Genomic DNA, 14,176 nt, shown 5'->3' with positions numbered 1-14,176 from the left:
AGGCTCAGTGACGGGGTATTAACTAGGAAGGAGATAGAGGGCACCTGAGAGGGGGGTACTAACTGGGAAGGAGGTGGGAGTTAGTTAAAGTGACCTATGAGTGCCTACTAACTGGTGGGGTAGTACTTACTCAATCCTATGGGACCGGTTAGGCAGAAAAGGGGAAAGCTGCAACCAGATGCTGGGAGTTGCAGTTGCAACAATAACTTATTCAGTTAACGTTTTCCTTAATGGCATCATTGTATGTGTGTGTAAATGTGTATATATATAAATATATACTATATATATATATATATAGTCTGTATGTGTGTATCTGTGCATATAACTGTGTGTGTGTGTATATATATATATATACTGTATCTGTGCATATAAGTGTGAGTATATATATATATATATGCCCTGAATGTGTGTATCTGTGCATATACTGTAACTATGTATATATATATATATATATATATACTGTGTGTGTGTATGTGTGCATATAACTATGTATATGTATATATATATACTGTGTGTGTGTATCTGTGCATATAACTATGTATATATATATATACTGTGTGTGTGTGTATCTGTGCATATAACTATGTATATGTATATATATATACTGTGTGTGTGTATGTGTGCATATAACTATGTATATGTATATATATATATACTGTGTGTGTGTATCTGTGCATATAACTGTGCGAGTGTGTAAGTGTGTGTAATGTTACCATACTGACTGCCCCCAGTGCAAATGACTTGCACACTCACACTAATTAGGTGGGGGGGTGCTAATGTGCAGAGTGGGGGCCGCAGTGAGCGGCTCGGAGTTCTTGCAGTGGGTGCAGCCTCCCTTGCCTGTCCCCAGTGGAGGTCAGAGATCCACCATAGGCTCTTCCCCTGGCTCTGGGCGGGGAGAGAGGGGGGTCTCCGACAGAGGTGCCTTCAGCAGCAGTTTGGAAAACTTTCAGGCTTGTGTCATTCTTCCTGCAGAGCTGAAGCGGCTCGACCTGAATGGGCACAGACATCCAGGATCTATTTGCCCCGAGTAACTGCTGAGGCAACAGGAGTCTCCCGCCTGAGGTGGCACAGTTGGCACGTTGGATCTTACCCTGCCCACAATGGAAGGGAGCCTTGAACTGGGCAGATGGGAGCCTCTTCTCTAGGGGATCTCTGTACCTGGAAGCCTTTGTACCCTCTCTCTAGCAGGGTGCCAGCCTCTGTACCCTCTCCCTAGCAGGGTGCCAGCCTGACGGCATTATTTGGGCTTTTGGACGGTGCCAGTCTGACGCAATTGTTGGGCGCCTGCGGATGGGGCAAAACTTCAAATTTGTGTCACTACCGAGTCCCTTGTGAGAGCACCAAGCGGCAAACGTTCCTGGCAGGGTGCAACTCTGCCACCATTGCTGGGTTCCTTGGGAGGACACCATTCTGCCACCATCTGCCTGGTACCTGGTATTGGAACAATGCAGCACCCCTTGGATTTAGGGGGCCATTATTTTGCCCATGACGCGTTTGTGGACCACAGATCCCACCGCTACAGAAGTTTTATGATAGAGGAGATTCTGACCGACCACCAGGACCCCAAAGCTTCTCCACCTGCGGGGGAGTTGCTAAAGTTTGGGGTGCAAGCACTTCTCTCAGCCAGACCTTATCACAATCATCTAGGTACGTACCCCCAAACCTCTACCTCTTTCTCTTTGGCCTCCAATAATGGCTGAGCATTGGCCACACAACTAGGGGACCCTTCTGTACCCAGCTGGAAACAAAACGATATGGGTGAGTACCCCTACTGTTCCCAGCCGGCAACTGCCCCTACCAAGGGGAGATATGAATATGCCCAGACCTACTGTACCCAGTCTGGAAGCTGCCCACGGTGAGAGGAATATGCCCCTATCACTTCCTTTGGGAAGGACAAACATCCCAGTCTGTGTATCTGTCTCTGTGAAAACCCATGATACCCCGTATAATAACTTAGCCAAGACCCACCCTGAAATATAGAATAGGTAAATATCTCTGTCAAATATCCATTATAGCAACCAGGCTGCATAAATTCAAAAAACATCATAAGTATAAATATATATTTTATAATATATATATAATATATAAATACCTAGTGTAATAATATAGATAAAAAAATCAAATATTCAGTAAATATTCTCGGTATATAGCTGTAACACTTATATAAAAACATTAGATATTCTGTATAATATTGTAGTTATATACCTTTGTCAAATATCCAGCGCAGTAATAGTGATACAATATATATAGGGAATAAGAATTCCCTCGGATACCCAGTTATTTTTTTCTAAGAATGAAATAATAAATATAAAGACATTAGTGCAAAGAGCTATAAATCTGTATCACGTATTTCACAAACCTGCCAATTCCTATAAAATATGAACTCGCTTTATTATTTCCCAGCCTTTCGCTTCCTGAACATTTATATCCACAAACATAAAATCCCAGGCACCTCCGGGCAGAAAGTTGCCCCACCGTGGGGTATAATCATTTAGGGAGGAGATTATACAGCTATAAATTATACACTGAATACCAAAAATGTCACATAATTCCCCTATAAAAGGATTTAGGGAGGCAAACGTTTCAATTATTATTGTATCCGGATATTTCCTGGAATAAATTCAGGGACAAATAATCATTTCTCCCCCGTCTTCCGTTTAATTCTATTTCTCTGAAGGCATTCGTTATCGTTATCGTTAGTAATTACTATATTACGTAGGGTTGGACGTCCTTCGTTTTTACTTTAGATTTAAATAATAGAAAGTCGTTCGTTAGTGTTACAAAAAGCTAAAACAACGTTTCGACTCCGTCTCTGCCGGATTCTGTTGATTTTTAATCTTTACCTTTTCCTGTTTTATTTCTTCCTTCGCTTGCGTAACGGCAAAACCGCGCAGGATCCGTCTCCCGAATCAGCGGCCGCCACGTATTTCCAGATATAACGAGCGACGGGGATAATAATGATCGTTATAATCCGAATAGCTGTTCGTTTGCATTCAATCAATGTGAATTCATAGTTTTAATTCATATTGAATCACTTATTTGCTCATTAGAGTCAATAAATAAAATGAAGCGGTTATTTCTGTCGGGTTATTAGCGTTTCATGTCGCTGCCTCATTAGCGTTAGTGTTTAAATTGCTGTTATTGTAGCTCCGTACGGCGGATAAATAACGTGAGTCATGCAGCAGATTAAAGGCAAGTTAGAACCCAGCGCTGATATAATTACCCCCATCACTCGCACAAAGCCTGCATTTACTGCTCAAACACCGGCTCAATTTCCACCCTTAATTGTCCAGTAGCGTTATTACTATCATTCCCAAGATATTCCTTTATAAAACTGACATTGTGTTCAAATGTAATAACTAAATTAGTTCTTTAATTTTTTTTAATTGTTACCTGTAAAACGTTATTATGTAAAAACAGAAAAAAAATCTGCCTGCAAAATATAACTTAATTGAAAGTGTGTATATAATATAACTGTTAATAATAACAAGAAAACACTTGTATATTAGTGTATTTAATAATTCAATATAACTAAAATTACACTGATAAAGGACTTAGAAATATCTCTAAAATCCTATAATCATTTTTATCTATTAATAAATAAAATAAATCAATATTTTTGTATATATACAATATACAGGTATAGGATCTATTATCCAGAATGCTCGCAACCTGGGGTCTTCCAGATTGGAGATCTTTCTATAATTTGGATCGCCATACCTTAAATCTACTAAAAAAATTATTTAACCATGAAATAAACCCAATAGGGCTGTTCTGCCCCCAATAAGGGGTAATTATATCTTAGTTGGGATCAAGTACAGGTACTGTTTTATTATTACAGAGAAAAGGGAATCATTTAACCATGAAATAAACCCAATAGGGCTGTTCTGCCCCAATAAGGGGTAATTATATCTTAGTTGGGATCAAGTACAGGTACTGTTTTATTATTACAGAGAAAAGGGAATCATTTAACCATTAAATAAACCCAATAGGGCTGTTCTGCCCCAATAAGGGGTAATTATATCTTAGTTGGGATCAAGTACAGGTACTGTTTTATTATTACAGAGAAAAGGGAATCATTTAACCATTAAATAAACCCAATAGGGCTGTTCTGCCCCAATAAGGGGTAATTATATCTTAGTTGGGATCAAGTACAGGTACTGTTTTATTATTACAGAGAAAAGGGAATCATTTAACCATTAAATAAACCCAATAGGGCTGTTCTGCCCCAATAAGGGGTAATTATATCTTAGTTGGGATCAAGTACAGGTACTGTTTTATTATTACAGAGTATATCGAAATCATTTTTAAAAACTTGAATTATTTGCTTAAAATGGAGTCTATAGGAGACGGCCTTCCTGTAATTTGGAGCGTTCCAGATAACAGATCCCATACCTGTATATATACAATAATGTTGAGAATCTTGCAGAAGAAGAAAATCAATAAGTAAGTGCCACCTTAATGTTCCGCCTTAACTGAAGTCACTTTAACTCTCGCTACTTTCTTTTTAAGATCTCAAAATATGTTCCTTTGACCCTATAATAGCGCCCAGTTCTAGAAAATAACCCTTAAGCCATATAATAATAATAATAATAATAATAATAATAATGAACCCTTAAGTAATTATTTGCCAGAAATAAATTCTAATCAAATAACAACCTGGAAAGGAGAAAAAATACTTAGAAACAACAAAAAGCAAAGAAATCAATAAATGAACTTATGAAATTCAGACACAAAAATATTTTTAAACTTGATTTTTTTTTTCCTCTTTAGAAAAAAACGACAGATAATGTATTAATGGAAAAATCTCCTGTGTATTTATAGATAGGGTAATATATTGTATATACAGCGCTACTGTGCCCGGAGTGCCATTTACACTTAATAACGAACCTTTTCGCAACTGAATTTAAACAGGGAAAACATTTATTTCATTACAATTTAGTGTAAAAATCTCCTTAACATTTTGTTTTCATTTCTTAATAGTTCTGGGGCAAAAATATATGTTTATATATTATATAATCCGACCAAACGGCCCCGTTACTTGTTTCCTTTTCAGAAGGTTTAAACGACTTCTCTTGACAATTTTCCTAATTTCCTGTTTTAACTGTCGCAAATGAAGCGGCGATTTAACCCTTAAGTTCCCCTTTAGGAGCAGGGACGGCAGAACGACCGTAGAAATAATGGATTTTACGTAAAATAAACAATAAAACTCGGAAGTTTCACGTAAATGTTTCCCGGGTTTGATGCTTTTTTTTAAATCGGTTTTATTTCTGCTTTTCTGACATAAAATGATCCTGGTTTAAAGGACAAATAAACCTCACGTTAGAAGTAAATCCTAAAACTAAAATAATTGTGTAAATGTTTTCTGGGATTTAGCTGGATTCTTGGCTGTTTCTTGCTGTTCCGCAGGGTGACAGTTAGTAGAACCGGCCCAATAGTCCATAAATCAAGCGCTAAGGGGAGCGGAGCGGCAGGGAAACGCGGCGGAATAGGGAATAAATGATTCCACATGATTTGGGGATGTAATTTACACACAATCCATTCAGAGCGAATTAAAATGTCAGTAGTTTAAACATTTACTTTTGCTAAAATGAAACGTCGGCGGAACCCGACAGCGATGGGACGATAACGTTTATTATTCTCAGACTTTGCTTGAGGATTCCGACTCTGTATTTCGAGGTGGATAAACTTCATTGCATGGGAGAATTAGTGGGAGCCGTTCCTCGGGGTTGGGGGGGTCCCCAGAGGGTGTGGGGGGGGTCCCCCAGGGTCTGTGTTCAGGAGAATCTATATGGGAAGTTGGAATAAAAGGGAATCTGTAACTAAAACAGAACATTCAGGATCAATAGGATCAATAGATACTTGTGCTGTGACCCCCTGTAACCGTATAACTGCCCCTGTAACTGTATAACTGCCCCTGCAACTGTATAACTGCCCCTGTAACTGTATAACTGCCCCCGTAACTGTATAACTGCCCCTGCAACTGTATAACTGCCCCCGTAACTTTATAACTGCCCCTGCAACTGTATAACTGCCCCTGTAACTGTATAACTGCCCCTGTAACCGTATAACTGCCCCTGTAACTGTATAACTGCCCCCGTAACTGTATAACTGCCCCTGTAACCGTATAACTGCCCCTGTAACTGTATAACTGCCCCTGTAACTGTATAACTGCCCCTGTAACCGTATAACTGCCCCTGTAACTGTATAACTGCCCCTGTAACTGTATAACTGCCCCTGTAACTGTATAACTGCCCCTGTAACTGTATAACTGCCCCTGTAACCGTATAACTGCCCCTGTAACTGTATAACTGCCCCTGTAACCGTATAACTGCCCCTGTAACTGTATAACTGCCCCTGTAACTGTATAACTGCCCCTGTAACTGTATAACTGCCCCTGTAACTGTATAACTGCCCCTGTAACCGTATAACTGCCCCTGTAACTGTATAACTGCCCCCGTAACTGTATAACTGCCCCTGTAACTGTATAACTGCCTCTGATGGTCTAATGTACGGCTATTTCTTCTTAAATGAAAGAGGTGAATTATACTGAAATACATTTTTAATAAAGAAAAGTATAGGATCCCTTATACAGAAATCCGTTATCCAGAAAGTTGCGAATTACGGAAAGGTCATCTCCCATAGACTCCATTATAAGCAAATAATTCTCATTTTTAAAAATTATTTCCCTTTTCTCTGTAATAATAAAACAGTACCTGTACTTGATCCCAACTAAGATATAATTACCCCTTATTGGGGCAGAACAGCCCTATTGGGTTTATTTAATGGTTAAATGATTCCCTTTTCTCTGTAATAATAAAACAGTACCTGTACTTGATCCCAACTAAGATATAATTACCCCTTATTGGGGGCAGAACAGCCCTATTGGGTTTATTTAATGGTTAAATGATTCCCTTTTCTCTGTAATAATAAAACAGTACCTGTACTTGATCCCAACTAAGATATAATTACCCCTTATTGGGGCAGAACAGCCCTATTGGGTTTATTTAATGGTTAAATGATTCCCTTTTCTCTGTAATAATAAAACAGTACCTGTACTTGATCCCAACTAAGATATAATTACCCCTTATTGGAGGCAAAACAATCCTGTTGGGTTTAAATGATGTTTAAATGACTTTTTAGTAGACTTAAGGTATGAAGATCCAAATTACCGATAGACCCCTTATCCGGAAAGCTTCAAGTTCCGAGCATTCTGGATAACAGGTCCTATACCTGTATTAAAGAAATGCAGTAGAATTCCTGGGTCAGAGTGCTTGCTATGTCCCCCCCCGGCCCAGCTGTAGGTAAGTGCCCATATGGGGGTCCCACTCATGTCTCCGTGTCTCTTTGCAGCGTTACTGAAGGCAGAACAAGCGTCGGTTTTCAAGTTCCCCCTGAGCCCGTTATCCTGCCCGGCCTTGGGCTCCCCCATTAGTTCCGCATTGCTTGCTGCCGGCTCTGGGCTCCAGGGGGGCCCAGGAACACCCCATCACCTGCCCTTGGAGCTTCACCTGCGGGGCAAGTTGGAATCCAGCGTGTCGGAGCAGGGGGGCAGTAAAGCCAAGAAGGGAAGGAGAAGTCGGACGGTTTTCACTGAACTTCAACTGATGGGGCTGGAAAAGCGGTTTGAGAAGCAGAAATACCTCTCCACCCCCGACAGGTTGGTGCATTTGCCTTGACTCACCCCTTAGGGCTATAACTAACACCCCCAGCTCTCATCACTAAGGATTCTTACTAGACCCAACTATGGAATATTCTGTTCATTTATACATCGGATACATTCCATCCTAGTTTAATCTCATTATTGCCACAGTGCTGGGTTCCAAGTCAATATCCCCCCCGGGCACTGTTAGTGCCGGCACTTTATGAATGAAACATACATAACGCGGGTATAATGCCAGGGCAAGTGTTTATGGTGCTGGAGAGGCAGTTAGAGAGCAGGGAGAATGATGCCTCTCCGTCCAACTTTATCACTTTCCTCTCTAATGTTCCTATAGGACCGTATGGCCTGGGCAAAGCGACCTGTAAACGGAATAACGCTTTCAAGGCGGAACAGAAAAGGGAAAAAATTGTAAAAATAAATCACCTAAAATAAAAAATGTGGCCCAAATGGGCTTAGGATATTGCCAGCTCGCTAACACTTCCCTCACAATCAGCTTCACTTTGAATTTTTTAACTTTTTTTAATAGCGGTGGGAAAGGCGGCCGCTGAGTAACCTCCAGAAGCCTCCATGCTTTATTATAGCAGCTCTGGTAGCCAATAGAATTCCTTTCCCCTCGCCATTGGGATCCATTGATAAGGCGCCCATACACGGCAGATTTTAGCTACCAATTTGGGTCCTTCAGACCGATTCTGTAGCATATCTGCCCCCCGACGGGCCTACCTGACCAGTATTTGGCATAAATTGGACAGATCTCCGTGGGGCAGGTTTGATTTTCCATTGGATCATTGTTGCGGTCCTGGGTCCGACGGCACGTATGCCCACTGGTACATTCAGTCGTTTGGCCCTACGGGCAAACAGTTGAATCTAATCAATATCGCCCACCTTAGGTGTGAATATCAGGAGAAGATCCGCTCGTTTGGCATGGATCTTATTGTGTATGGCCACCTCTAGCTGGATCAGAATGTCCGTGGTTGGTGGATTAATCTAAATTGTGAACGGGTCTGTTTTATTGATTTGTAGGTGTGGCTAATAATTCCAATATTGCCAATAAACTCCCCCAACCAGGCAGGAAAATATATATTTTTTCACATAAAGCTAATAATATCTGCCATTGGATAATGCAAAAACTGGAACAATTAGAAGTCCCTTCATGTGACTTGTATGATCGGGCGTGGGGCGCATGGATACAGCCAATCAGTGTTCACCCATTGGGCCTAGAGGTCCCCAGGCCTCCTATAAGGGGTCTTCCTACAAAGCCATTAAAATGGTGCATGAAGGGGCAGATTAACTAAAATGCTAACATTTCTCTTTTTTTTATTTTTAAAAATTCACCTGAACTCATTTCCACGAATGTCTGACATTTACTAAAAAATACGAAATGAAAAAGTCCATGTGGGAAAAAGTGGCAGAAAGTGCGGCTTTTCTGAATTGTCGCACAAAAAACAGCATCAAAAATCTGAAACAAATTGTGGGATTTTAGGCCGTTTGGATGCAGAGTAAAACTTTTTTTTTCCTTGACTTTAGCACTAAAAATCTGAGTCTGGGGCCCTAAAACAATGGAGAAACCCAAATGCAGAGATGGCAGAATATGAGGCATAAGAGGGAACAGAAATCCCCAGTAGATCCGGGTGTTTAGCCGCTTACACACTGGCCATGGGCTGATGGAAAAGTCTGATCATTTTGCCTCTAGTTGCAGTTGGTCGGGGGCCTAACCAGGAATATTGTCTTACAGGATAGACCTGGCGGAATCCCTGGGCCTCAGCCAGCTGCAGGTGAAAACCTGGTACCAGAACCGCAGGATGAAATGGAAGAAAATAGTAAGTGATTTTTACCTGGTTCCAACGGTCCAGCAGGGACTGTGTCTTCTCTTATATGTGTGTGTGTGTATTAGTATATATATATATATGTGTGTGTATTAGTGTGTGTGTGTGTATTAGTATATATATATGTGTGTGTGTGTGTGTCTGTGTGTGTGTCTGTGTGTGTATTAGTGTATATATATATATATGTGTGTGTGTGTGTGTGTATTAGTGTGTGTGTATTAGTGTGTGTGTGTATTAGTATATATATATATATGTGTGTGTATTAGTGTGTGTGTGTGTATTAGTATATATATATGTGTGTGTGTGTGTGTCTGTGTGTGTGTCTGTGTGTGTATTAGTGTATATATATATATATGTGTGTGTGTGTGTGTGTATTAGTGTGTGTGTATTAGTGTGTGTGTGTATTAGTGTTAGTGTGTGTATTAGTATATATATGTGTGTGTATTAGTGTGTGTGTGTTACTGTGTGTGTGTTACTGTGTGTGTGTGTTTGTATTAGTATATATATATATATGTGTGTGTATTAGTGTGTGTGTGTGTATTAGTATATATATATATGTGTGTGTGTCTGTGTGTGTATTAGTGTATATATATATATATGTGTGTGTGTGTGTGTATTAGTATATATGTGTGTGTGTATTAGTGTGTGTGTGTGTGTGTGTTACTGTGTGTGTGTTACTGTGTGTGTGTGTATTAGTATATATATATATGTGTGTGTATTAGTGTGTGTGTGTGTTACTGTGTGTGTGTTACTGTGTGTGTGTGTGTGTGTATTAGTATATATATATGTGTGTGTGTATTAGTGTGTGTGTATTAGTATATATATATATATGTGTGTATTAGTGTGTGTGTGTGTGTGTATTAGTATATATATATATATATATATATGTGTGTGTGTGTGTGTGTGTATTAGTATATATATATATGTGTGTGTATTAGTGTGTGTGTGTATTAGTATATATATATATGTGTGTGTGTGTGTCTGTGTGTGTGTGTGTATTAGTGTATATATATATGTGTGTGTGTGTATTAGTGTGTGTGTATTTGTGTGTGTGTGTGTATTAGTGTTAGTGTGTGTATTAGTATATATGTGTGTGTGTATTAGTGTATGTGTGTGTGTATTAGTATATATGTGTGTGTGTATTACTGTGTGTGTGTGTGTGTTACTGTGTGTGTGTGTGTATTAGTATATATATGTGTGTGTATTAGTGTGTGTGTGTGTATTAGTGTGTGTGTATTTGTGTGTGTGTATTAGTGTTAGTGTGTGTATTAGTATATATGTGTGTGTATTAGTAAATATGTGTGTGTGTATTAGTATATATATATATATGTGTGTGTATTACTGTGTGTGTGTATTAGTATAAATATATGTGTGTGTGTATTACTGTGTGTGTGTGTGTTACTGTGTGTGTGTATTAGTATATATATATATGTGTGTGTGTATTAGTGTGTGTGTATTTGTGTGTGTGTATTTGTGTGTGTGTGTATTAGTGTTAGTGTGTGTATTAGTATATATGTGTGTGTATTAGTATATATATATATGTGTGTGTGTGTTACTGTGTGTGTGTGTGTGTGTATTAGTGTGTGTGTGTCATTGTGTGTTTGTGTATATGGGGGTGTAAAATTATAATGTCATTAAGGGACAAGTCAAGCCAGAATATAATTGTTATTAGAAGCGGCGTCTGTCTTATATTGTGGGTTGACTTGTCCTTTAATGTCACTTTGTGCATATGTGTGTGTGTCGGCATTTGTATCTGCTCGTGTGTGTTTATTGGGGAAGCATGGAATCCAGGATTCAGTTTGGGATTGGGCCGTTTTCAGCAGGATTCCGATTGGGCTGAAGGATTCCGATTGGGCTGAAGGATTCCGATTGGGCTGAAGGATTCCGATTGGGCCCAATCCCTGCCTCTGGCCGAACCAAATCCGAATCCTTAATATCACATGACTTTTTGTCACATAAACAAAAAAGTTTAAATTTTCTTGTTGCCTTTAACCCTTGCATACCTTTAACACACACAAATTAGGATTCAGCTTCGGTTCGGTATTCGGCTGATCATTCCCAAAGGATTTGGGGGTTTGGCCGGATTCCCTAAATAGTGGATTGGGTGCCCCCCAAGTCTCTGTCGCTTCTCTGTTTATCTCTGTTGTTTCCATGAGGGATATTATTTGCCTGACGTTCTGTGTATTTTGCTAAGCAGGTATTGCAGGGCGGAGGCCTGGAATCCCCCACAAAACCCAAAGGGCGCCCCAAAAAGAACTCCATTCCCAGCAGCGAGCAGCTGACCGAGCAGGAGAGGGCAAAGGAGGCAGAAAAGCTGACAGAGAGTCTCCACTCACCCTCGGAGGTGAATCAGGAGGAGTAATTAAGCGCTTAATCACTGTGCCCAATAGAGACCTAATTAGGATAACGGCACCAACCCCGGAGCAGCCTGGGGGCCCGGAGCAACTCTCATCCTGTCCAATAGGAGCACAAGGGGCGGCACCGAGGGACTAAGCCAGGAGCTACAGGGAGACACTTACCTGCTCCCACCGGGGCACAGAGACACTTACCTGCTCCCACCGGGGGCACAGAGACACTTACCTGCTCCCACCGGGGGCACAGAGACACTTACCTGCTCCCACCGGGGGCACAGAAAGACATATCTGCTCCCACCGGGGGCACAGAGAGACTTACCTGCTCCCACCAGGGGCACAGAAAGACTTACCTGCTCCCACCAGGGGCACAGGGAGACTTACCTGCTCCCACCAGGGGCACAGGGAGACTTACCTGCTCCCACCAGGGGCACAGAAAGACTTACCTGCTCCCACCAGGGGCACAGGGAGACTTACCTGCTCCCACCAAGGGCACAGAAAGACATATCTGCTCCCACCGGGGGCACAGAGAGAGACTTACCTGCTCCCACCGGGGGCACAGAGAGACTTACCTGCTCCCACCGAGGACACAGAGAGAGACTTACCTGCTCCCACCGGGGGCACAAAGAGAGAGACTTACCTGCTGCCACCGGGGGCACAAAGAGAGAGACTTACCTGCTCCCACCGAGGACACAGAGAGACTTACCTGCTGCCACCGGGGGCACAAAGAGAGAGACTTACCTGCTCCCACCGGGGGCACAAAGAGAGAGACTTACCTGCTCCCACCGGGGGCACAAAGAGAGAGACTCACCTCCTTCCCTCAGATACAAAGACAGACACGGAGGGGCAGATAGCGGGAGGGAATTTGCCCCACTACTGGGCTGTTCCTGAGAGACTTTAATGACTTTTTCTGGTTTCCGGAACACGGATTATTTTTTTTATATATATGTGGAAATAGGGACATTGTGCTCCGTCCCTGCAGCTCTGTTGCTAAGGAATTGCAGGACAAGGAGGTTCCCAAGGGTTAGTAGAACATTCTATAATATTTCTCTTTCCTCGACTGTATTTAATGTATTTGTTTTTCCCTCCCGGGGAAATGCTCAACCCGAAAATCTTTCCTGTGCCATTTCTGCGCCTTTTCTACTTTGCCAACATAAATACCAATATTTTGTTTTTCTGCCCTTTGATTTATTTTTATTTCAAAGATTGATTCATTTCAACTGAGACCGTTACCCCCCCCCCCCCCCATAGCTTGGACTGCGCCACTCTGCCCATTAACCCATTGTGTGCTGAAGGGACTGCCCCTGATTGGTGTCTCCAGCGAGCAAGCGGCTCTCCTTGTCGGTATTTTCACTCTGCGGAACTTTATTTTATAATAACGCTGCCTTGTTTCCATGAAATAAATCCATTCAATATTTCTACAATATTCCGAAAGCATTTTTTTTAATGTCAATTTTTTTATCTTTAGCTGCTTATAATAAAAAATATTGTCTATATATATGTATATATATATATATAAATAGTAGTATTTGTAGTTTAACACATTTATAAATGATATAAAGGACGTCATTTGCAGGTATAGGACCCATTATCCAGAATGCTCGGGACCAAGGGTATGCTGGATAAGGGGTCTTTCCGTAATTTGGATCTCCATACCTTAACTCTACTAAAAAATCAATAAAACATTAATTAAACCCAATAGGATTATTTTGCATCCAGTAAGGGGTAATTATATCAAATACAAAGCACTGTTTTATTATTACAGAGAAAAAGGAAATCAATTTTAAAAATCTGAATTATTATATGAGTCTATGGGAGACGGGCTTTCCGTAATTCAGAGCTTTCTGGATATTGGGTTGCTGGATAACGGATCCCATACCTGTATTATTTTTAGGAATAATTAAAATCAAATGGGTTAAATTACATTTTATTGTAGGAAATTAAGACGGAAACTGACATTATTCCGGCTGCAGTTCGGGAAATGGACTCAAACGGAGCAGAATTTTTAGTGGTTTATCTTTATTTGACTTAAATGCAAAATGTTTATTGAAAGGATTTAGGGAGTCCAACCCCCCCCTAAAAAAGGATACAAGTAACGAGTCGGACCCATCTATTGGTAACCCCCCCCCCCAAACACAACTCTCACCCCCGCTTGACAGAATGGCGCTTCCCATCTGCATTCATTCCTTCTATAAAGGATCCATTACACAAAGGGTTCCATAGATTCCTGGAGATTTCACTGGGCCAATAGTTTTATATTTATCAAATAACAATTCTGTAGCCTTGGAGATTTCACTATATATATATATTATTATTTAGCAGAAACATCCTTAGGG

General features: G+C 40.8%; 1 protein-coding gene across 2 annotated transcripts; it reads left to right on the top strand.

The window, feature by feature from the left end:
- The first annotated feature begins 839 nt into the window (after positions 1–839).
- On the top strand, positions 840–13,264 carry barx1 (BARX homeobox 1). 2 transcript variants are annotated; one of them, XM_004914825.4, is made up of 4 exons: positions 840–1,650; positions 7,357–7,663; positions 9,399–9,483; positions 11,684–13,264. In XM_004914825.4, exons 1-4 carry the CDS (start codon positions 1,449–1,451, stop codon positions 11,849–11,851), a joined length of 762 nt encoding a protein of 253 aa, XP_004914882.1. In that variant the 5' UTR covers positions 840–1,448; the 3' UTR covers positions 11,852–13,264. The 2 variants fall into 2 exon arrangements, with proteins under 2 accessions (XP_004914882.1, XP_002942817.1); XM_002942771.5 differs by having other exon boundaries at positions 842–1,650; positions 11,687–13,264.
- The last annotated feature ends 912 nt before the right edge of the window (positions 13,265–14,176 follow it).

Source organism: Xenopus tropicalis, chromosome 4 (genome assembly GCF_000004195.4).
Source record: "Xenopus tropicalis strain Nigerian chromosome 4, UCB_Xtro_10.0, whole genome shotgun sequence".
Classification (NCBI taxonomy): domain Eukaryota; kingdom Metazoa; phylum Chordata; class Amphibia; order Anura; family Pipidae; genus Xenopus; species Xenopus tropicalis.
Note: the sequence above shows the minus strand (reverse complement) of the source record. Positions and strands in the feature narration are given on the sequence as shown.

What these genes read in the sequence shown, in the direction of transcription:
- barx1 (XM_004914825.4), top strand. Translation starts at nt 1,449, where the DNA reads ATGCAGCACCCCTTGGATTTAGGGGGCCATTATTTTGCCCATGACGCG. An exon ending in ACCTTATCACAATCATCTAG is followed by an intron (nt 1,651 to 7,356) that starts GTACGTACCCCC and finishes GTCTCTTTGCAG; the next exon opens with CGTTACTGAAGGCAGAACAA. An exon ending in TACCTCTCCACCCCCGACAG is followed by an intron (nt 7,664 to 9,398) that starts GTTGGTGCATTT and finishes ATTGTCTTACAG; the next exon opens with GATAGACCTGGCGGAATCCC.